Genomic DNA, 23,812 nt, shown 5'->3' with positions numbered 1-23,812 from the left:
AAACAGAAGCAGAATCATTTGGAATCAAAACCATTTACAAAATGAAGACTTACCTACCTGCATATTGCAGCACTGACCTATTTTGCACACATTTTCATAGCAACAGCATACAAATCATTAGCCTTTGCTTAGAAGATGTCAATCATAATTATGATCTGGAAACACTGTCAGTTAAAGGTTCTGCACCTGGGTCAAAGCAATCCCAAGCACTGATATAGGCTGGACAGGGACTGGCCTGAGAGCAGCCCTGCAGAAAAGGACGTGGGGGTGCTGGTGGATGAGAAGTTCAACATGAGCTGTCAGTGTACACCTTGCATCCCAGAAAGCCAACGGGATCCTTGGCTGCATCAAGAGAAGTGTGGCCAGCAGGTCGAGGATGGTGATTCTCCTCTACTCTGCTCTCATTTCAAACTAGAGGAGGGTAGATTTAGATTGGAAGTTAGGAGGAAGTTCCTCACCATGAGGGTGGTGAGACACTGGAACAGGTTTCCCAGAGAGGTGATGGAAGCCCCATGCCTGGCAGTTTTTTAAGGCCAGGCTGGACAGGGCTGTAAGCAACCTGATCTAGTGGGAGGTGTCCCTGTCCCTGCAGGGGGGTTGGAACTGGGTGATTTTAAGGTCCTTTCCAACCCTGAAAATTCTATAATACTATTTTAAGACCATTGATAGAGAAAGCACGGAGCTATATAACAGAGAGAATTCACAGATTTTTCAGCTGCTAAATCACAAACAGCATTTCTTGCTTTTAGAAAGAAGGGGTGGGTTGGGGATTTTTATATCAGTGACTGATTCCCTTGCCTTGACTTTTTTTCATCAACAGATATAAGAATAAACAGAAACATATATGCAGCATTTTAGAAAAAAAATCATATTTCAGGATACTCAATAACATTAAAATAAATAAAAAGGAATAACACTTGTCAGCCCTGACTGACTGAAGTAGGGCACTGAACAGAGCCTTCATTACAATGCCCTGTCACAGAGGGCTGGGCTCTAAACAATACAGTCAGGAATTCTTTGTAACCCATCTAGAAAGCTTGCCTATTTAAAAATAGAAACACCTACATATGTTATTTACTAATCAGCAAACATTTTTAGAGGAAGCAAAATGACTGCAAAACAAGCTTAGTAGATGAGGCTGTAAACAATGTATTGGATATATATAAAAAATGGGACAAGGAATTGTTATTTTTTTCAAATAGAGTGACTCCTAAAATAAAAAGATAAGAAATTTTAGACACTCATAGGTTTCTAAATGTATTACATAGAAAACCACATCTACTTTCCAACAAATAATCTGTCAGGGTTTTCTCCACCCTTCTCTGTGTACTGTGCACTTTCTTTAAGCAAACTCTAAATGTTACATCAGAAGATAATACATGAATGCTTTGAAAATTAATGGTATGACTGTACTGTCTTTAAAATAAGCTACTTTCATTATTCTTATTACCTCAACTGCTGCAGTCTTTATTTAAATTTATTCCAGGAAACATTTTCTTTAAATCAGATTAAGCAACTGCAACGTGCTAAAAGTAAACATTTGAATTTCATCTTCTTCCCTTCAAACCTGAACAACTTTTATATATATATATATACTTTTATATGTATATATATATTTTATATATATATATACTTTTATATGTGTCCTGGATCTATGTTACTTTAAAATACTCAGTTGAGTTTGCTCTCAAAACTTCTGGAATAATTTTACACCCTACTTTACTGTCTTTCTTAAAAGGTCTCGTGTGTGATGCAAAGTTCATTTAAATCAGATAAAGATTATAGGTCTGGATAATTTTTTCAGTGTCTTTTCTTTTTCTAGGCATTCTTACTCCCTTTTTATGCTACTTTATTATTTTATTATGCAGAGGGAGTAGTTGGCTGCTGGTGGCCACAGTTAGGGCTCAGGCACTTGTGAGCTGGTGATGCTGTCATAATGCAAAGGCAGCCAAGAGGTTGATTAGAAAATCAGAGCACTTGTAGCAATGGACACCCCTTGTTACCAGAATTCATAGCCTGTGGGATTACACCCATTCTTGCTTCTTCCTGACACTGAGTATCATGTACTAAATTAGGAAAAAAGGAAAAAAAATCCAACAAAGACCCCACCAACAAAAAACAAAAATAAACCAACCAAACAATCCTACTTTTATGTGGGGATCTATATGGGAAATCATTAATTGCACCACATATCAAAAGATTATTACTACCACTAAGTTTTCCCAGAATGTTTCCTTATCATATGAACAACTCCCAGCCACCTTGAGGCACACTGCCAGAAATTCACCTCCCATAGAACAAACACCAAATGGAACAAGATCATGCTAGAGCAATCAATGCAAGACTTTCCAACAGCTCTTGCCTTTACACAATAAAGAGCCTGTACTATTTTCATAGAATCATAGAATCATAGAATAGGCTGGGTTGGAAGGGACCTCAGAGATCATCGAGTCCAACCCTTGAACAACTACCGCCACAGTCACTAGACTATGGCACTGAGTGCCATATCGAGTCGCTTTTTAAATGTCTCCAGGGACGACGAGTCCACCACCTCCCCAGGCAGCCCGTTCCAATGTCTGATCACCCTTTCCGTGAAAAAATTCTTTCTAATATCCAATCTGAACTTTTGACACGTCTCAGTTCCTAGTAACTCATCAATTCTACAGGATTTACATAGCTATCTCCACAAGACTGACTTCTCGTTCCATGCATCTTAACTACCCTTTACCTGCAGATATACAAGTTGTGCAATGTTAATTAGGATGTTCCAAACCAAATTGCTTCCAGTCTGTTCTAAGCCTGTTCACTGAAGTTGTGCAAGAGTGCATAATTAATACTTTTATCCTCTAAATATATGCTAGTTTAATAAAAATATTCTTTCTCACTATAAGTTTTGCCTCTATGACCAAAGAGAGGCCCTTATACTTAGCAGCATTTGGATTACTAGCACTTCTAAGCCTTACTGTTGTTAGGCTAGCTGCAGGTATTAGTCCTTCTGCCAGCTTTGGAGGAACATCTCAGAAAATTCACAGGAAAAAGGGCACACATTGGTCTTCTGGTACCTTATTCAACAGAGACACACAGGAAGCCATGCAGAAAAAAAGTGTATAAAAATGCTGTAAGGATGACTACACATTTACCTGTTTTCACCAAAAGCAAACTATGGGGCCTAAGTAGGCTTAAAGAAAAATTAAAAAAATCTTTATTCAGCATTTTAGCTTCACATTTGCTTGCTGAGACTTACAGATGTCATGTGTATTTATGCAAAAGGGTAATTCTGTCACTGGGGGAGGATTTTACACAGTACCTGAGCAGAGTTTCACAGCCCATCCATGCCCTCTCAGGCCACTTTCCCTCTCTGGCTCAGATGCATCGACTTGACATGGAAACACCACTGTGCTGCAGCTATCTTAAAAGTAGTGGTAGTCATTACACATTTTGTTGAGGCTCTGGTGATGATCCCCCAATTATCCACATTACAGATTTTTCTACAACTTACTAGAAAGCAATTTGTCACAGTGCGCAGTTTTCCTTCCTCTGAAAAAATAATTTTCAAGTTGTTTCCACTCATAGGAACACATAAATAAACTCTCTTTGAAAAATAAATTTCTAATGGCAACTTTATGTTAGCAGTACACACGAAAAATTTGAAAGACTTGAAAATTGTTGTTGTCCTTCACTTCTCTCTGCCACCTTTGTCGGCGGTTTCACAGTTTTCTGAGTACATAGGGAAATTACAGAATACCTCCACAGTATTGGCATAAAACACAGAGACTCCCTTATAACCATCATTGTGCGAGCGGGTGTGAGCAGTGACACTTCCAGGCTCCAGCATCAGCTCAGGAGGGAGAGGCCCCAGCCCTGCAAGTGTTCAGGGCCAGGCTGGATGTGGCTTTGAGCAACCTTGTCTGAGGGAAGGAGACCCTGTCCATGCCGGGGGTTAGGAACGAGATGATCTTTAAGGTCCTTTCCAACCTAAGCTATTCCATGAATCTATTACATTCACAGCAAGCTGCGAACAGAGAGTATCCATAGCCAGGTGTATTGAGATGGGAGGAGAAATCCTCGCTGTAGAGGCTCTGGTGGGAGACACCGTAGGGGCTGACACCAGTAGCCCTGAGGGATGTGTGCGGGCAGCGCTCCCGATGCTCCATTCCCGCTTCCAGCGAGGGCTGCTCGGGCATCGCTTCCGCCTGCACGCTGGGAAATTCGGGCAGCTCCTACTTACTGGTCTCTCCCTACGGACTCCACGACGCTCTGCCGCCTCGCCTGTATAAACGGCAGCCGGATGGGAGCTCGCCGGAGGGGGGGCGGGTTGGTTGGCGACTGAGCCACACATTCTTCGGGCCACCCCGGCGGAGGAGCGGCCTGAGGAGCTGCCTTAGGAGCTGCCTTAGGACTGGCCCGGCCCGCGCCGAGCGGGACCAGCGCTGCTGCCGTTTCCAGCGGGCGGGGCGAGCGGCAACAGCCTCACACGTAGGACGCGCCCCCCTGGCCCGGCCCGGCTCTCCTCTCCTCTCCGCCCCGCCCCGCCCCGCCGCGCCGGCCGGGGCAAGGCAGCGGCTGGCGTGCTCTGGTGGATCTGGGGCCGGCGACCCGCGGTTCTCTCAGCAGCCATGCGGCTGCTCACCGCCGCTTCCTGCGCGCTGCAGGCGGCAGCGCTGCTGTTGCTCGCCCGCGGCTCCCGTGAGTAACGGCGGCGGGGGGGGATGGGCGAGGGTCCGGCGGAGCGGGCGGCGAGGCGGCTCCTGGCCCGGCACGGATGCGGCAGCCGCGGTGGGAGCTGCCCCCAAGCCCCGTGTCAGCCCCGCTGCCGCCACAGCCTCTGCCGGGCGGGCCCGGGCCTTCCCGTGTGGCTGGGGTCCGGGAGCGGGACCGGGGAGCAGTGCCCCTTCGTGCGGGTGTCCGGCTGCGAGCGACTCCGGTCGTTTTCTGTTTTATTTTTCTCTCCACCTTCTCGAACAAGAGCTGAGGTTGAACCGTGCGCTTGGCCAGTTTCTGTAGAACCGGGCCAGTGGCAGAAAAGACGAGGGGAGAGGCTTGATAGTCAGGATGTTTTTGAAGTAAAACCAATATTTAACATCCCCTTCCCCCCCCCCGCCCAGAAAAAGAACAAAACCAAAAAACAAAAACGGAAAAGGAAAAAACAACCAGGCAAACAGGGAGGTGTTGGGTTTTGGGGTGTGTGTGTGGGGATGCCCAAGCACGCCCCGTGGCTCCTCTCCTCCATCTGCCGGCGGTGCGGGAGGATGCGGGGGCACAGCGGGAGATGCTCTGCAGACCCTGCAGCTCGCCCGGGGCATGGAGCAAGGACCTTCCCGTTGTGGGTACCCAGAGGAGTGGGGAAAGCCACGCTGCCCCAGATAGGACTGGACTGGAAGGAAATGTTTTCTTGGCCCTTGCTGTTCTCTGAGGCTTGCTGTACCTGGGGCAAGTGGCTTTTAATAGCTTTGGAGTCATGATGGCTTTGCTGTTGGGACAGATGGTGTGTTCTGTCGTCTTTCTGTCACACACTTGCAGAGATGCCTCTTTTTAAGGACCCATTCTAGTAAATACACAGACTTCACTTTCCTTGTGCTTTAACTGAGGTGCTGTAAGACCAAACTCAGGGGATATCGTCGACATACACTTAGATAAAATGAGATGCACAAAAGTTTGAGCTTTCTTTTCATAAGACTGAAATGCCCCATACAGCGTCCCATAGTTTTTCAAAGTAAAGAAGCTGAAAGACAGGTACAAAAATCAACCTGCTGTGAATAATGTTGAGGAGGAGCAGTCAGTCCAACAGTGTTAATATCCTGGTGTTTAATTTGGTAAAGATATAATATAAACATATACAAAAAATAAAATAAAGAAAAGAACATTAGCAGCTTTATCATTCTCTTTCCACAAAGAGCAAGCTTTTTTCCAAGTTTACTGGTTTACTGCTTTGCTGAGGTATTATGGCCTCCATTTTACACTGATAGACTGCCATTTCATTTGATATAAGACTGGCGTGATCTGTCTTTTATCATGCTGCTTCCTGAGTGCATATGCTGGTTTAATTCAGTGTATAGTCAGTGCTGTCTCCTGGGGCAGGGATGATCTCATCTAACTTTTGACAATCAAATGTAGTCCTTCCCCTATATGTGAATTCTTTTTCTAGACTCTTTATAATATGTTGAGAGAAGTTGTGCCCTTTTAAGGCTCAGTCTAACATTATTGACATACCCCTTTTTTTCTGCCCGGTTGCTCAGAAACTTCCAGAAACTACTGCTGAGATTTGTGTTGGTTTCAGCAAAAGTTAGTGCTTCACTAATGAATACTACAGCAGAAGGCTTGAAACCCATTAAATACTATGATTTGCAGAAATTAAAAGTGACGGTAGGTTTGTCCTCACTCCAGTTAAGACTTTTGGACAGGCTGGTAATTTCAGTATAATGCTGTTCTTTTTACTGTGCTGAAAAGCTTATTGCTATGTGTTGGTCAAGCCAGTGAAAGAAACATCACCAAAATATTATGATTTAGGAAAAATCCTTCCCACTGTTATGTAAAATCCATCTGCCTTCCTGATACCTGAGTGAGTAAGGGGAATTCCTCTGCCCTGGCAGGAAACTGCCCCCAGCCCCTTCCTGCTCTGATCAGAAAAGGTATCTAGCAACATCTTCCAAGAGATTATCTGTGTACAGAACTACTTGGACTTAAAAAAAAAAAAAAAAAAAAAAAAAAAAAAAAAAAAAAAAAAAAAAGAGCAGCAGTAGTAGCCTCCAGACCTGAAAACAGGTATGGCATTTTGATTTCAGTTTATCTCCGTATACTCGGAGATCATCCATCTCGTGGATGGTGGCAGATAGGGTATTATTTCAGTCTAGATCTGACCATGGCTTAGAATTGGTTACATGGCTCCATGTTATTTCCATAGGCATCTATGTAGTGGTGTTTATGCTTTCCTTTGTAAGATTTCACAATGTTATGGCATGAGGACCTGTCCAGAAAGTTGCTGAGATAATCCTTCCTGACCTCTGTCCCCATATGAAGCAATAACCTTCTTTATAGCTCAAAAATAGGTATCAAAAGACCTTGTTAAATCAAAGGGAAAAGAAATACAAGGTTTCTAGACAGCAAGATTTTGAATTTATAGTCTGAGGAAGTTGCCTGGCACATGTTAAAATAGATTTGAGGTCAGGGGGCCATTTTAGTTTTAATCTGCAGAATCTGAGTTTCATCAATTTCAGCTAGAGAAGAGTTAGTATCCTGATGGTGGAGACTAAGGGATGGTTATATTCATGTTGCTGCTTTAACCATCACAGCACCTCAACCTTTACTCATTTGAATTGTTCAGAAGTTACTGTGCGAGGAGGAAATCTTTCTAATGGACTGCATTGTGTTTATACTTCTTGGTTTTTAGATCAACAAAAATATAATGGCATGGTCGTAAAACTCTTATCTGCTGTGCATCAAACTTGAAAAGAGAAGATGCTCAGCCGTAATTCTTTGTCTGAGGTTGAGGTGTCCCCAAAATGAATGTGTGAAAGTGTGAGTTTATTCTCCCAACATCTTCATGCAGCATGAAGTTTGGTTACATATAAAGCCTCTCAGTCCTTGGAAGAATGCTTGTCTTAAATGTGAATGTGGGTGTGAGCTTTGTTGCATACAGGGAAGCTCAGTGATTAGCACCCCTTATTACTGGATGTCCCAGGCTTCATAGACACAGAATAGTAATTTGGTACATGCCTGAGCTGCAGACTATAGATTCCTAATGTTAAAGGTTTATGGGTGTTATCTACTGTGTTGATTTTTTTTTTCAGGATCTGGCAAAATCAGGTCCATTTAAACTCTTACCCTATTCAATAGGTACTGAAGCTGTCCCTGTCACTTACCCTGCACCTCTGTGTTTAACATAAGCTCAGATCTTCAGCTTCTGTGTCTGAATGCCACTTCTGAAAGCTGAATTCCAACTATAAAAGTGGATGAACTGGCCTGATTCTGCCCTTTTCAATGGCTGCTTATCTAAATTGTCTCCAACCCATGACTTCTTCCACTCTGCAGCAACAAAACCATGAGAGGCCCTGGATGCCCTCTGGGTGCCCATCTGTGCTGTGCCTTTCACAGGAACCACGCTTGCCTCCAGATACACCCCACCAGCCACGGGCACTTAGGGTTTCAGCTGCCTCTGCCGCTGACCTTAAAAAGAGGAATACATAGGAGTCGCCTGACAAAAATGTTTTTGATTCCCTTTCCTTGTCCTTTTCCAGTATTTGGTGCTTCAGTGCATTGTTATAAGTTGGGTATTTCCCTGGTTATGCTCTCCTTCATCATGAAAAATGAACAGAGATCCTTTACCTCTGCTTGGGCACAGGGCCTTCCACACTGGGACTGGCTGCTGGTTTCCTCTGCCCTTCTTCCTGTGCTCACACCTGCCTGTCTGCACCTGGGTCAGTGCTGACTTCTAACCCTTGCCTTTCTGCCCCCATGAGAAGGCCAGAAATCCTCATTGTTTTGCTTTGGGCCAGTTGCCCTGTGCAGTTTGTGGTCTGGAATGAGTCTTCAGCTCTCAGAGCCATTGCTGCATCAATATGGATGCTGCTTTCCCCTTTGCCTTAACCCAGGACCTCCTTCCTGCTTCCCTGGCTGAAGTCTTCTGCTGTCCCTGCAGTGATACAAATGGCTTCAAATCCAAAATATCAGTCTGGGGATAGAGAGCAGGTCAGGAATAGTGTCATCACTGCCATGCATTCCAATGTGGCATAATGCTTATGTAGTACTGCATGTTAAAATGTATTTGTACTCTGGAGCAACTGCCTGTGATCCAAATTAAGAAACCTATCAATGTTGGGGGGAGCTGTTTGGAAAAAAAAAACAACTTGTATCTTTTGAGCTAGATGAGGTCCTTAGCACCTATGCAGTCCAATCTGATCTGAACTAGACCTGATACAATCCTGTCTTCCCATCCACCTCTGGTTCCTGGCCCTCTCTTTCACCAGTTCTACAGGGAGCCCATGCTGCTGGTTGAGGCAGAAGATTGTGTGCTGTTGGGGAAGCAATAATGCCAGCTTTCTGTTGGCTTTGCTTCCTCAGTCAGATCATTGCTTAGTGGAAGATTAGTTTTGATGTAGACCCCTTTCTACAGGATTAGGTCCTTCCTGAGGAAACTTAAGTTTACCTCTCTCCCATTCTCCCTTTTTTTTTGTTTTCCCTAGGATCCCTAATTATCAGTCTAACATATCTTGCAGTTCTACCCTCGATATTGGGGTAGATACAAAAAGTGGTTTGTCATTTGTGTTTGCAAACTTCACTATTCTGAAATGTTCACTAAAGTTTTGTAACTGCTAAGTAAGTGCCCTGTTTCTGTGAAGTGCAGCCCATGTGCTTGCCTTCAGAAGAATATCTTTATGAATAATCAAAACTAAACTCTGCTTGGCAAAGGCAGAATCCACAACTGATCCTCTTGCGTGCATGTGAATGCCAGACTTTTCATTCTGTGTGGTTTATCTTTAAATTTTACTACTTTTTTGTGGGCCACTGAGGAGAGAATAGCAGGGCATCAATTAATCTTTAGGGCAGGGTGATATTTTACCAGTGTTGTGATCCTTCTACCTCTTCTTTCAGTCTCCTTTTGTCTTAAGGAAGTAGAGAATCTGGGATGGTGATGATGGGGAAGATAAAACTGAGGATGGGATGGAGTTCTGGTTCATTTGGTGATTGGGTAGTGCAAATGTTGTTTTTAATGTGCTAAGAGCAGGCTGTTGTGGTACCATGCTTTTGTATCATTATACCCAACTTCCCATGGTAGTTGAGTCATTTTTATGCCCAAAGCAAGTGCCAGATGGTGTACTAACTTTTTTTTCCCCCACTTCTTAGTAATAAAGCATCTAAAACTATCTTATTGTTCTTGGTTTTATGTAGGAAATCAAGAGATAACCAACTCCAGCAGTACTGCACCCTTAACTACAACTCCAGATCATAAGTTGCAAGGTAATACTCTTGATATTTGTGTTGCTGTTCCTTAGAAGCATCAAGAAAAGCAGTATATATTATTGTATGCCTTAAACTGTAATATTTTGCACTTTATTTTTTTTTTTTTGTTTTTTTTTAAATTCTGAACAGTGGTAGGGCAGGAGGGAGGTACTCAGAGTGTCACATTCACTGAAGGAGAGTTAAAGGTATCTAAGAGGAACTGATGAACAGTAGAACACAACTCAAAACCCATGTCCTTAGATACCCCAGACCAACAGAGAGAGGAGAAATAACATGGGACAATGATGTGTATAGAACCAGAAGTATCTGTCGACATCAATTTACAGTTAGAAAGAGAACCACCAGCACAAGAAGCCCACTAGGCTAGACTTCAGTGGTCTTGAGAAAAAGGCAAGGCACTTTTAATTTGATTTTTAGTGTCGAAATGGATTCTAGGTCCACCATGCTTGAACTCATTGCGAAAGGACGTGTTCATAATGCTTCATAATGTAGTCTCGTTTTGACTGCTTTAAACTGTACACCTTTAAGCATGTGCTTTGGAAAAGGCTTAGTTCTTGAGTCATTTTTGCCCTGTACTACTTAACTTCTCTTACTTGCTATTGGCCAACAAGCAGGATGCATAGCCAGAACTGTGCTCATTGACTCATTCTGTCCTGTGTAATTGCATCACTAACTCACACCTAAATTCCAGGCAGTGTATGTGGCTTCTTTTCACCTGTATGAGCATGTAGTCCACATCTAGATGTGCTTCCAGAATTGCAAAAGTAAGCACTCAGAACGTGGGGAAACCCAGAACTGTGTTCTGGTTACAGTTCCGGCCAGTGTGAGAAAGGTTTAGCCCCAGGAATATCCTGGGCTGACCCTGGTAAAAAACTGAATGTATCCAGCAAAGAATGTGCTTGTAATTTTACAAGCATAGAGTGTTTCTCAAAGGCAATTAAATCTGCAACTGAATATCCCAGGAATGCCAGTGTAAGGGTTGTCTGCACAGGACTCCATGGTGGGACTTGTTGGCTATGATTATACCAGAAAATAAAGTCATTCCCTTTGTAATTCCTCCTCTCTTTGTTTTTGGTAGGTGGTATGAAGGTCTAAATATGCTGCATTTGTTTTTAAACCTGAGGTTGCTCATAAAGTGTGCAATTGCAAAGAGAGGTGACAGAATTTTAGACTAGACTTCCAGTGGTAAGAACAGCAGGAAACACTCCTGCTTCTTGATTCTGGTAGCTCTGTCACTGCTGTGGACATTTCTGAGGTTGTACACTTTGTTTCCCGGCCGTGCTGAAAGGCAGTAGAGCTGCAGCAAAGCATACACAGTGCCAGCATTGTGGGAGGATGCTGGAAAAGATCAGTTACTTCAGAGAAAAAAATAATCACAGAATGGGTGTAGGCTGCAGTACAGAAGAAAGGGAGGGAGGTATGGAGAGAGATGTTTCCAGAAGAGGGAATTACCAAACACCCCAGTAGATCTGTGCCAGGAGGAAGAGGCTGTTAACCTGTAAGAAACACTGAAGAGGGATGCAGCAATGGGGACAGAAGTGAGAGTGGGAGGGTGCCTGAGAAGCTAGAAATAACATGGGCAAGAAAGAGGCTGGAAAGTGGACTAGGAAAGTAGACGTGAAAGAAAAAGAGGGAAGGACAAAACCATTAAGACTGTAACACAGTTTATATTTTAAATATTTGGAAACAGGTACATTCTTAGGATTCTTTTTTGTGTAGAGCAGCCCATAAAAGGATGTTTCACAGGGTATTGGTCTGTCTCTACTTGATACGGATACAGTATGTTCTTAGCATGAGAGCAGTTTGTAGGTCAGGAAAGTCAGTGACAGTATGGCTGGAACAGAGCATGACTGAAGAAAGGCTGAGAGACCTGGGGCTGTTTGGTCTGTAGAAGAGAAGATTGAGAGGTGATCTTATTAATATTTATAAATATCTGAAGGGTGGGTATAAAGAAGAAGAGGCCAGTCTCTTTTCAGTGGTGCCCTGTGATAGATAGGACAAGGGGCAGCAGACATAAACTGGAACACAGGAGGTTCTACCTCAATATGAGGAGAAACTCTTCTACTGTAAAGGTGATGGAGCACTGGAACAGGCTGACCAGAGAGGTTGTGGAGTCTCCTTCTCTAGAGACTTTCAAGGCTCATCTGTGTTTCTGTGTGACCTGCCCTTGGTGATCCTGCTTTGGGTGTAGAATGTTTGGGCACTGCTGTGCATACAGGGTAGCTATGTTCTTGCTTCACTGCTTTGGGATGGGGTGCTCTGCTCTATTCCCACTTGTAGCCCACAAACATAGATACCTTGACGAGACTGTTGTGCTGTGGGTACTTTAATTATAGTATGTGAAAAAGAAAGTTAATAACATTTCTTGCTTTTTTTCTTGAAGGCAATGACAGTTCATCCAATATTACTGTTTCATCACCCACAGTATCTGCAGCAACCTCTGCAGTAGGTATGTATGTCTTCATTTGTCCATTACTATGAACCTAGAAAATAGAGCCAAACCTACCCCAGATCATTCCAAATTCTAAAGAGATACCTATCAAGATGGGTATTTGAGGGAGACATTATCATTTTAGGGATCAGAGAAACATGTAAAACAACTCTGAAATGAAGCTATGCTCTTTTTCAAGTTTAGGTAGCATGCTTCATTAGTAGAAGCAATGACATTCACAGTGCCATTGAAAAACAGGAATAAGAATAAAATATAAGGAATAATTGAAAGAATGTTTTTTTAGTGTTCATTCTTTGTTTCTTAGCAAACTTCTTCCATTTTCATGGACTGAAGGTGAATAGGTTGTTGTGCCAACAGTGATCTGTTTAATGTTATTTCACAGTAAGTATATTCAGGGTATAATGAAGTTCTAGGGCTTGAATTTAAAGAGTAAGACTCCATTTCCTTTTTGGTAGTACTAATGCCACCTTTTACCATAGAAATTATTTCTACAGTGTTCATAGCACAAAACAGTGAAGTTCAAGCAAGACACAAGTGGCAGATCTGGGACAATCTGTCCCAGACTGTCTTTTGAATTTTGCTAGCAGTGCCATCTTTCCTTCATAACCCCAAAAAAGAACAGTAGGTAAGATTGATTTCCCAGGGCAGCAGCATTGCAGTCATGATGCTCCAAAATAAGTAATGCCTTTACAAAGATGAAAGGAGAAATATATGTATTATATCAACTTGCAGAGTTTGAAAAGTATTTAACCTGGAACACAAACAAGCATTTCATTTGGATTTGCAGTGTTCCAACTGTCAGCTGTATCAATCTGAGATTATTTAAAAAGGAAATGGAAAGAAATAATTTTTTGGAAGGACTTGAACAGGCATATTTCACCACATCAGTAAAGACTGGATAAGAACTAATGTCATGCAGTTGTTGTCTGTGTGGTGCACAGACAGAAAAGATTGTATCTGGGAGAAGAAAAGCTACTTCTGTGCATGAACTGCACAGAACTCCCCTTTGTGCTAAGAGCCACGTGAAAGCAGGGCGGAAATATCGTGCCTGCCCTGAGGTACTCTGTGTACTTCTGGAGTTTTATGCTGATCATAAGGTCCCAAGTATGTCATTCCATTTCGAGTACAGCTCTCTCTGTATCTCTGTAGTCTCCAGATAACCTCTGAGCTACCACACCACAGGGTTGATTCTTAATCATTTAAGAATAAAATACTTCAACAGGAAAAAAAAAAAAAAAAAATCTCTGCATGGACCTTTTGATAGCAAGGAAGTGGTGCAGTTCATCATTCCATTGCCTGCACTGAACTAGTTTAAGCATGCCTGACTTGGAAAGTGGAGAGATTTCTTTAATCCTCATGTTGCCTTAGGGCCTTCTCAGTGTGTAAAGCCATTGTTAACCACAGGTGTTTCACTCTGTGCTCCAGCACTTCCTCCACTCCAGCCCTGACTGTGAGTTTCTTGTGTCTGCATAATAATAAATAGTAAATGGAAGCCTGAGCCCCTTATTGTTTGGCACAGTACAAACTTAACAGACAGCTATGTCTTGCTTCACACCACTCATGATTCACATGCTTCACTCTTTTTTGTTTGTTTGCTAGAAACTTCATACATTTTAAGACAAAATGCATCCATTTTGATTGTCTGTTTCGATCTCTTCAGAATAAAGACTACTTAATTTTTCTTAAAAATCTCTGCTTTTGGGTTTTTGGGGGCTTGGGGTTAGGTTTTTCACTGCAGAAGCAAAAGTCTGTTTTATTCAATCATTTTCCATGCAAAAGAGATGATTTATTTTAGGAAGAGCTTTCAATAGTAATTTTTGTGTGTGTGTTGGCACAGAACTTAGTTGTGTTTGTTCTTGTTGAGGTAGCACACTGCTGTTAAGTAGTGCATGCTGCTAAGAACACTTATTTTTATGCTATATAGGTGTATGTGCTATATATTTATACACATATATAGCATAGCATATTTATGTACATATATAGCATAGCTATTTAAAGTTTAAAAACAGGTAGCATACAAAGTAAAACACTTGGCTCTTTTAAAAATAAAGCATCATAATCCTGAACTGTATTGCTGATTTGCATTCTTTTTAAGTAATAAAAATTAACTCAGGCAATCTGGGTTTTTTAGCATGATGTTCAATTAAGCCCAGCTGGTCTTTGGGGGGAAAAGTATTTAGGGAAATAAAAAGGACAGATGTTGCTGGCAAATGTTCCTTCATCTTAACTCTTGTTAAAATAGTAGGGTTAAGATTTTTCAAACATGCAAAAAAACAGATTGGTACCCAAGTCATGTCAGCTTCTTAAATTCTTCAGCTGCCTCAGGTAGCCTCCCACTGATGTTTTGAAATGACTGATGCTAATAATGGAAAAGAAGTCTGTAGGAGATTAACCAGATTTTACTCTTAATATAAATGTTACATCACCAAGTGCTGTAATCTTGATAAAGTAAGAAAAAAGGGATTTATAGTAGGAAAGAGAGAAGGCAAAAATAATGTGCAAATTTTGTGAAATTCTGGTAGCTGCTTGGATAAGCTGACTCAGGTGTTCTGTAGGGTAATTTAATGCCCCTGATACAAGTACCATCTTTGTGTAACATCATTTAGTAGTGTTATGCAGGGAACCATTAACCATTATATTGTTCAGGAACACAAGCTAGCTTGACTCTCAGGAATCATGGCTCAAAAAAAAGAAAAAAAGGAAAACTCAGAAAACTGACTGGTTAACACTTATGTTCCAATTCATTCCAATTTGACTTTCATTCCCTTTGGTATTTTTTATATTAGGAATGCAGTTCTTAGGTGTGGTTTTATGTCATGTGACTGTAGATGGTTTCCATATAAACATTTCCTTGCTTATTTCCTACAATGAGGAACCATTTGATATTTATAGATCATTGTACCAGGAGTTTACCTGTAAGTATTAAAATGTGCCCTGAATTTTATCTGATGTGTTTTACACATGCTTCATAAAGGAACTGAATTTCCTAATTGTAACAAGGTAAGCACATGAGTATAGTACTCCAACTCTTCCATCTCAATGAATGCTCATTTCAAAGTTTTTCCTAGGGTTATGGCAACTTATGATAATAACATCAGGTAATGGGAAAATAAGTAACATTTACTGAGAGGACTGTATTGGGCTGCTTCAGTAGTTTTAATGCTAAATGTCTCAGAGGAGTGTGTAGGCCAGTTGCTTTCTGAATGCTTACACTGTCTATTGTTTGGGGTTTTTCAAGTTTCTGATGTTCAGATCTATACAGGAAACAGTGATAAGTCTTAGCAAAGACATCATTCTGTGTGTGGCTGCTCAATTTTTAAACCACACTTACAGGAAAATTCTATAGAACCATTTTAGATGCTGTACCAAAAAATAGCAAAAATTTAATGTCAAGTTTACTATGGAGCTGAAATGAAACTACCTATTCTTCAGTTGTTCTGGTTTTTAGACAATTTCAAGAAAATATGGTTATAATAATTAGACTTTTGAATGTTCATAATGGAAAGCTTTTGTAGTGTTTAAAGTAACCCAGTTTGTGTGAGTATATAGAAATAATACAGAAGTAGACAGCTTCAATAAGAGCTTCTTCTCCCTAAAATGTCTTCATACATAAAAGCTATTGGCCTCATTTTTCTTCTTAGAGGAGTTTTAGTGGCGTAACAGGCTCATGTTCAGTGTTTGTTCCTTCTTTGAAAAATAATTAATGTTCTTAGGGTCATTCTATCTGGCTGCCTTCTACTAGAGTTCTAGGAATTTTGCTATAAAACATCAGTCCCAATTCTTGGATTTTGCTTCTTGGTATTTTTATTCTGAACAGTTCATTGTTGCTTTATGAGGAGGGAAGGGGAGTGTTAGGTAAAAGTAAAAGATGTTAGGTGTAAATTAAATATTGGAAACAGCATTCAAATCTTTGTTTTAACCTTGGCAAGACAGTGCACTGCTAAATAAATAATAACAAGCCAGCAATTTACTTACCACGTGTGCAAAAACCTTTTGAACGTTCATTTTAACATACATCTATAAGTTTAATGTAAGTGAAGACGTGTTAAGGCCAGTGCTTCATTCAAAAATAAATTAAAAATTAAATGACTACTAAAACTGGGGGGACAAGAGAGTCTTTTCATGTGAAATCTGTTCTTATAAGAAAAGCTTAGTTATCTGAATAGTGGGCACTTCAAATGGGAAGCTACTCTTGATCCAGAATTTTATCATGTTTTAAAATAGGTGAGATTCTGTGGAATGTTATCCAAAAAAAAAATGACTCGTCTAGATGTTATCAGCTATTATCCAGATTTTCTTTATAGGCTTGCCTTAAAGTCATTCCTGACCTGAAGCTCCAGAAATCAGAAGTTAGACCTTTCCAAAGGAAATACATAGGGAAGAGTCTGTTTGCAAGCCTGGATATCCATGCAGTGGCATTTTCATTGTTACTCTGTCATTATGTTCGGGCATGATAAATTCTGCTTATTTAATAAGTATAAAATTTGTTATATTTTGTATTTTTCTGTGTGACATCAAAAATAAAAATTTCCCAGGTGTGTCCAACAGTACTACTCATCTGACTGGTACCAATCAGCCTGCCAACACCACTGTGTCTGTCACCCTGATGACTCAGCCCACCAAAACCAGCCAGACAGCAAATTCCACCACAGCTTCATCAGTCACATCATCACAATTAAATATTACAGTGGTGACAACTTCCAAGACTTCTTTCTCTTCTGTAACAGGTGAGTTCACACTTGAAGAAGCTCATAAAAGCTTGCATTTGTACAACTGTTGTACAGTTTGTTGAAGTGTTGTCCAATTGTAGAGTTGTTAGAGTAGTGTAACAAAGACAGAAGGTATTTGCATGCTGAAAAATGAGAGTAAGGTGGGTTGTTTTTTTTTTAAGTTGGCTATAATAATGTTGCTCTGAGCACTCCACACCTACTTAATAAGGCTCAACTTAACCTGAAAGATCATATGTGTTTAGAGGGGAAAAAAATACAAATGGTCTGAACCAACAACCACCAGCAAGGAGATTGGCAGTGTTAGGAGAAAGCCTGGGGTTTTTTTAATACAACTGGTGTGTTTGTTCAGTTCTCCCTTCTACTGCTTACTTGAACTCATCTCTACTACCTTGTTTTTCATAGCTGACCTGTGGCTCAAAATATGTCTACTGGCTTAATAGAAAACTGAGTTCTATTGGTCACATTTGTAGCAATTAATGAATTTTATCCCTACTGTAGGATAGAATATGACTATGGGTGAGTCACACTTTGTAAGTCACAATCCTGACAGTACCCACTAATAGAAAAACACTAAATGTAGAGTTCAGTTTTTGCTTGCAGTTAGATGCTTGTTCACACCACTTCATGCTTACACTTCTGACCAGATCAGGGTTGCTCACGTGTCACTGAAGTGTTACTGGGTAGGGGAGAGCTGTCTTAGGAGAACTTTCAGCTGGCCATGAAATGCTCTCTGTGGCAAGTACAAATAGAAATGGGCATAGACTGGGTCTTCTGGTAGGAGTCTGTGGCAGATAAAACCAGTTTTCACATGTAAACTGCTATGGCTTATCTAAGGCCATGTTATCTATGTCAATATTTGTGTTGGGCTAGAGCTGATCTCATGTGGAGAGTGAGGGTACAAGCCCATGAGACAAGGTGAAGCTCATCACCACCAGAAGGATTTTACTCCCACCACATAACTATACTGAGTGACTCAGTGGTTGTTGGACCCCTCTGCAGGCTGACCCAGTATGCTCTGACTGAAAGTAACTTCCTTTTCTGCCTGGGTTAATTTCAGGCCAGCTTAGTGAGTTAAATTGGCTCATGGAGTATGATAAACAGCAGAACTGGCACTGCATGTGTGGAAAGAGGAGGATGCAGGGGGGTAAAAGGCAGAGGAGAGAAGGAGGTGGAGAGAAGAAGGGGAAATCAGCCTTTCAGAGACAGCAAGCAGTTGGATGAGCTCCTCCTGCATTACCAGAATCTGGCACCTAAAAATAGGTCTAGGTTTCAGTATGCTTGACTGGTATCTGGCCAGCTGATCTACATTAAATTTGCTTGGTTGTGTCTTTAGATGGAATGTCAATGGGGAGGGGAGAATACAAAGGAGTCCCTCAAAATTTTACAAGCTCTTTAAAAAGAATCTTTTGTTTTCTTTTCAGCCCCATCAAAATCTGAGGCTGTCAAAACCAAAACCTCCAGATTTGATGTGGGCAGTTTTGTGGGTGGCATTGTGCTGACACTTGGATCTCTGGTTATTCTCTACATTGGCTGCAAAACCTACCACTCCAGAAGAGGCATTCAGTACAGAACCATGTAAGTTCCCATGGGATTGTCCCCTGTCAATTTATTATTTTCTTGAAGGAAACAAGGACAAACAAAACAAGGAGAATTACCTCAAATACATGAATTTTTTTTGTTTATATTAATATCATTAAAAGATTTTACTGTGATATTTTGTCTTCCACCCCTGCAGCTATTCCTCATTATTATTATTATACCTTTCTTCTGAGTGGGGTTTTTCCTCTGATCCATTACATAAAATATTTATTGGGGTTTTTTTAAAGGATCATTTCCATGAAACGTTTCCTTGAAATATTTGCTGCACTTTGCAAGACTGATGGTTCTTCATGACATTTTCTGCAAGGCTCTATTTGTCTAATTACTCTCTGATGTTTTCCTCCACCTTGCCAGTAAAATTTTTAATAGCTCTATTTTCTGTTCCATCTTCCTTTTCTGTTTCTTTCTGTTACAACCGTTTTCTGTTCTGACATCTTGTTGGAACCCTTACCATCTCTCTGTATGTACTAACCTGTATGTACTTTTAAGTCTAGTTTGAGCAGCCAGTTTTAAAGGTAGACATTTAATACTCCACATTCCTAAGCCACCACTGTTGAATTGATTTATTTACTTATTGCCACAGAAAATATCCAAAGGCAATATGGCCATTACTCACATTTTTTAAAGCACAGTATTTTACTGTCTCTATATTAACTCAAAACTTTTGTCCCACCTTGCAGTATAGGTAGACAACTGGTTGATTTCTGATATTTAGTCTTTTGTGTTATCTTGTTCTTAAGTCCAGAAACCTGTCCATAAGATTGTATGCACTGAACCTACTTTGAATACTTTAATAAGTACATGACATGAGAAGTGGAATTCATGTAACCAAATACAGGCATCTGCATCGGAACTTATCATTTCATATCATTCTTATTACCCTAAAGTAGGGTCAATCTGTCAAATGAATCAGCCATCCCATATATGTTTGTATTCCCTTACTGTGAAGGTAGCTAAAATTCTTGGATAAAGAAGTCTGTGCTGTGAATATTGAAAGGTACAGGCTGGATCCCATCTCAAGTCACTCTGTCTACGCCAGTGACTTTCAACCTTTGAGCTGTAGGCTGCTGAGGTTTTCCCTGTCAGTGCTGTACAGCAAATACAGTCCTACAGAATGTAAACTTGCTTTTCTTAGTTTTTTTTTCAAGACCTTTTAGAAGTTATCTGTGGGCCTCAGACAGCCTCTAGGCTAGAATTTGGAAAACACTGCTCCTAACAGATTCTCTGCCACCAACTTGTTCTGGGCAACTGGTTTCTCTCCTTAGTGATGTGAGATCAGGAGACAGGAGACAGTAGGTCAACTCTTGTCTTGGGTATTGTCCTTCTTTGTGGAAGTGCTTTTTTCCTCTCCTTTGGAGTATGCTTTTATTTCTGATTTTGACTTCATTGGATAATCTCATCCCTTTTCTAGTCAATAGTTGAAGGAAAATTGCACCTTCTCATTTGCCATTTATAACCAGCTCTATCTACTCGGTTTTCTTCCAGGCATTCAGACTTTCCTCCTTGTCCCACACTTAGTTTAAGAACTGGAAATTCTTAAAACTAGCTTGTGTTTCTTTTTCCTGTTCAGTATCAGCCATCTCAGTTGAGAGGCTTGTTTTAAGTGAGGTGATGTCGTTAGACATGTCAGGATGCTAGTGTTTAGGCCTTGTGTTTTCTCTCCATCTTGACTCCTGCTTGCTGGCTGTGGAATCCAATGAGTCCCTGCTGCACGTTTACCCACGGTAGTTTTTGAATGGATATCGTAGAATTCAGATCAACAGTATCTTTGAAACAAAGGAAACCTGTCACAGAGCCTGTAGACTGGCTTTGGTTAGCTGTTGCTAACTGTTGCAGGTTAGATTGGATAAAAATCCCTGAGCAACAGGTGATATAAAAAGATTTCCTTGAATGGAATCTGAACACCAAAATGTTAATAAGGCTAGCAGAGCTCAAGGAGTGCTGACAGCATTAAATCGTTCTGTTAGCATCAGGCTTGGCTCAGAAAGGGCTGTAACTCCCAGATCAATGAACCTTTGGTCCTTCCCAGCTAGAAAACCTCTCTTTGTTCACAAAATAACCTTCTTAGCAGCAGCTGGGTGCCTGCTTCTCATGTTGACTGTTGCTTGTAATGCGGGACATTAATTGCTGTTTTTCTATTACAGTGATGAACATGATGCCATCATTTAAAGAGACTTCAGGGAAGACAGTGTTGGAAACCCATCCTATCTCAGCTGTTACAACTTTCCTTTCATAAAAATGATGACAGCTTCTAAGCCTGTCTTGGGTGTGATCCTGCAAAATGTTTAGGAGCTCTTTAAACATCCTGGCGTTTTTTTTTTTTTTTTTTTTTTTTTGCATTGGCTTTCATAGTAAGAAGAAGAACTTGGCACTTTGTAGAGACAGTAATTTTAAAGTACACAGATCTCTGGAATAGAGCATGGTGGATAACATCATTGCAATTCTAAGTTCAGTTATTTCTCAAATTGTGTAAATCCAACATGTTCCATAATGGATACCGTAGGTTAAATAAGGTACCTTTGTAACCAAGCATAAATTTTTGCAAGTAAAATGTTGTGGGTTTTTTTACTAATATTTTGTATGAAATTGTATTTATTTTGAAGTTTGATGTGAGCTTTAGTTTACAGATCTTGGGTTTTGAACAATTCAATTAGTTAATTTTTGTTAGGCTATGAAGGGACTTGGTTTGTTAACTGTATAGAACTGAGAATGAGTACTTTAAACTCCAGTGACCTGCAGAGACTTTCCTTAACAGGCTGTACCATGAGAGAAGCTGCAGGAAGCATGGACAGACTGCAGCTACACCTACCACAACCCTTTTCTCCCCCTGGGTCCTTATGGACCCTTAGTCTCAATGGACTGTGTGATCAGTAGCTTCTTCTTTCTAGCACGTTCTAATGAAGATAAAATAAAACTGGAAAAAAGTAATTGTGCCATCACAAATGTGACAAAACAGGAAAACAGCTTTTAAAACTTAGCTTTTAAGTTGAATGGAGCAATCATTCTACTCTTGTTTTTTATTATTATGAAGCTGTATGTGATGCTTCAGCTGCATTTGATAAGCATTGGAAGTTGCACAGAAGTTTCCACAGAAAGCAGAAAATCTGCAATGTAGCATTTTAGAAGAATGTAATCTGCATTTTTACAACTATTTTCAGAACTGAGTACTACTGCAAATGTGGACAATGGGCACAAGCTCACTGAAGGCAATGGGGCATCTCTCAGAAGGCCTTCAGCTGAAGGCCCAAATAAACTGGGGGTCCTGGGCGAGATGGCTGATGCTGCTTCCATGTCACTTCTGCATTTACACAGAGGTAAACCTGCTGATTTTGGGCTCCTGATTTACACTGGTGTAAGGAAAACAAGGGCAAGGACCAAGAAACAGAAGCCAGCATCTGCTTATGTCACTGAGTATCAGTTCAGTTCTGTTGGGGCTCCACTTGCAGACCTGTCAGTGGTGCTGGTGTTGTGGGGACTGCTGGAGCTTGTCCCTCATGCAGGGCACAGCTGGGAGGTGGTGACAGCTGAGGAAGGTCAGAAGAGGAACTGCACAGAGGTCTCTCAGGGGGCTGGGATACAACACATCAGGGGAAATAAGACCCTGGCAGAGGTTGATTTTTCTGTTGAGTCAATGCTATATATTCCAACATGCAATGGTAAAGGGGCCAGAAAGGGATGGTTGTTTTCCTTTTTCAGATGGAGCAGTAAAGCCATTGTGTCCAAGGCAGAGGTAACTCCAGCAAACCAAGATGATTAAGTAGACTTGGTAAGACAAGCCCCACACCTAGAATGAAGGTAGCAAGGCTTCTGCTGATATTGAGGTACAGGGGGAGAGTGATTTTAAGTAACTTTTGTGTTTTTTCTTAAGTACATTGCTTGGTAGAAAACTTCTGATTTTGACTTGAAGACATTGGTAACAATTCTTCCATAGAACTACAGTTCCTTACTTTGTAGAAATTAAAACAATTAAGTGCAACTCACTGGGATTGTCTTACCTCTCTTGTACAGATGAATAAATAAAATTAAATCGTTGGAGCCGGTATATCAATTTTTAATTGGATTTTTATTTTATTAGACAGTTTTGTAATTCCCTCCACCTTTTCTCCAGTCATAGCCATGGAATAAAAAGTGTTCACTATATATACTTTTAATGCCAGAACAACAGACCTAACGCATTTTTTGCCCAGCTCAATCATTTGTGATGTATTTTGTAAGCTCATTACTACAATAAATCAAAATTATGTTGTGTCATTGCAAATGTAAAACCTGACCTTCCAGATGTTTGGATACTGGACAAAGTAAAGTGCATTTGCTATCTAACTTTGCTATATAACTTTGCATTTGCTTTCCAAAAGTAAATAAAACCTCAGTTTTGAGCTACACATGTATAAAGTGGTACGAACAGGACTGCTTTCCACTGTATTGTACCAAGTACACATTTATGTCAGCTTTGGAGGTCTCTCTACAGCATTGGAACAAGTGAGGAACCTGAACACATGTAGAGGACTTGACTGTATTAAATAATTGAAATAGTAATTTAGTATTAAAAAATCCTGATTATGTTAACTAATCATTAGCACTTTCTTTCCTTGCAGAAACAGTATTTGAAAGGGTTTGCCACAGGAGTCGACCACATTGTAGACCAGTATGATGTATAAAGCTGTAGTTGGAGCAGAAGATGAATGGTGGATTTTTGTCTCATAGGCTGAAGTTTAGCACTATCCCAGGCAACTGAGGGATAGAACACAGAACAGATCATCTAATGGTTTAGTGGCTGATAGCTGGATTACAGTTGGACACTATCATCTTGAAGGTTCTTTTCCAATCTTTATGATTCTGTGATCCAGTGTCAGGGCTGACCAAAAGTTAAAGCATGTTACTAAGGGCACTGTCCCAATGCCTCTAAACACTCAGGCATCAACCACCCTCTGGGTAAAGAAATGTTTTCTAAATATAATAGTTTCCCCATGGAAGTCTGTTCCCACTCATCACTCTGGTAATTAAGTATTCTAAATTCAATTATAACTTCATGATCTGTTTATATTCCTATGATGCAACAATTTTTTAGCATAAA

At 40.8% G+C, this 23,812-nt stretch overlaps 1 protein-coding gene and 1 long non-coding RNA gene across 3 annotated transcripts in view; one reads left to right on the top strand and one right to left on the bottom strand.

Annotated features, from left to right (window-relative positions):
* The window catches only part of LOC139791924 (uncharacterized), a 51,237-nt gene extending 46,856 nt beyond the window's left edge, over nucleotides 1-4,381 (bottom strand). For both annotated transcript variants that reach the window (XR_011724087.1, XR_011724086.1), the window contains exon 1: nucleotides 4,229-4,381. This is a non-coding gene — a long non-coding RNA (uncharacterized lncRNA). The remainder of the gene's footprint in view (nucleotides 1-4,228) is intronic.
* A 133-nt stretch (nucleotides 4,382-4,514) lies between these two features.
* Nucleotides 4,515-22,780, top strand: TMEM123 (transmembrane protein 123). The gene is made up of 6 exons (XM_071734537.1): nucleotides 4,515-4,686; nucleotides 9,886-9,954; nucleotides 12,341-12,406; nucleotides 16,945-17,136; nucleotides 18,561-18,714; nucleotides 20,883-22,780. Exons 1-6 carry the CDS (start codon nucleotides 4,617-4,619, stop codon nucleotides 20,905-20,907), a joined length of 576 nt encoding a protein of 191 aa, XP_071590638.1. The 5' UTR covers nucleotides 4,515-4,616; the 3' UTR covers nucleotides 20,908-22,780.
* Nucleotides 22,781-23,812: the final 1,032 nt, after the last annotated feature.

This window comes from Heliangelus exortis, chromosome 1 (genome assembly GCF_036169615.1).
Source record: "Heliangelus exortis chromosome 1, bHelExo1.hap1, whole genome shotgun sequence".
Classification (NCBI taxonomy): Eukaryota; Metazoa; Chordata; class Aves; order Apodiformes; family Trochilidae; genus Heliangelus; species Heliangelus exortis.
The sequence above is the reverse complement of the archived record's forward strand: the minus strand, read 5'-3'. Positions and strand labels throughout refer to the sequence as shown.

What these genes read in the sequence shown, in the direction of transcription:
- TMEM123 (XM_071734537.1), top strand. Translation starts at nt 4,617, where the DNA reads ATGCGGCTGCTCACCGCCGCTTCCTGCGCGCTGCAGGCGGCAGCGCTG. An exon ending in TGCAGCAACCTCTGCAGTAG is followed by an intron (nt 12,407 to 16,944) that starts GTATGTATGTCT and finishes AAAATTTCCCAG; the next exon opens with GTGTGTCCAACAGTACTACT. An exon ending in TTCTTTCTCTTCTGTAACAG is followed by an intron (nt 17,137 to 18,560) that starts GTGAGTTCACAC and finishes TTTTCTTTTCAG; the next exon opens with CCCCATCAAAATCTGAGGCT.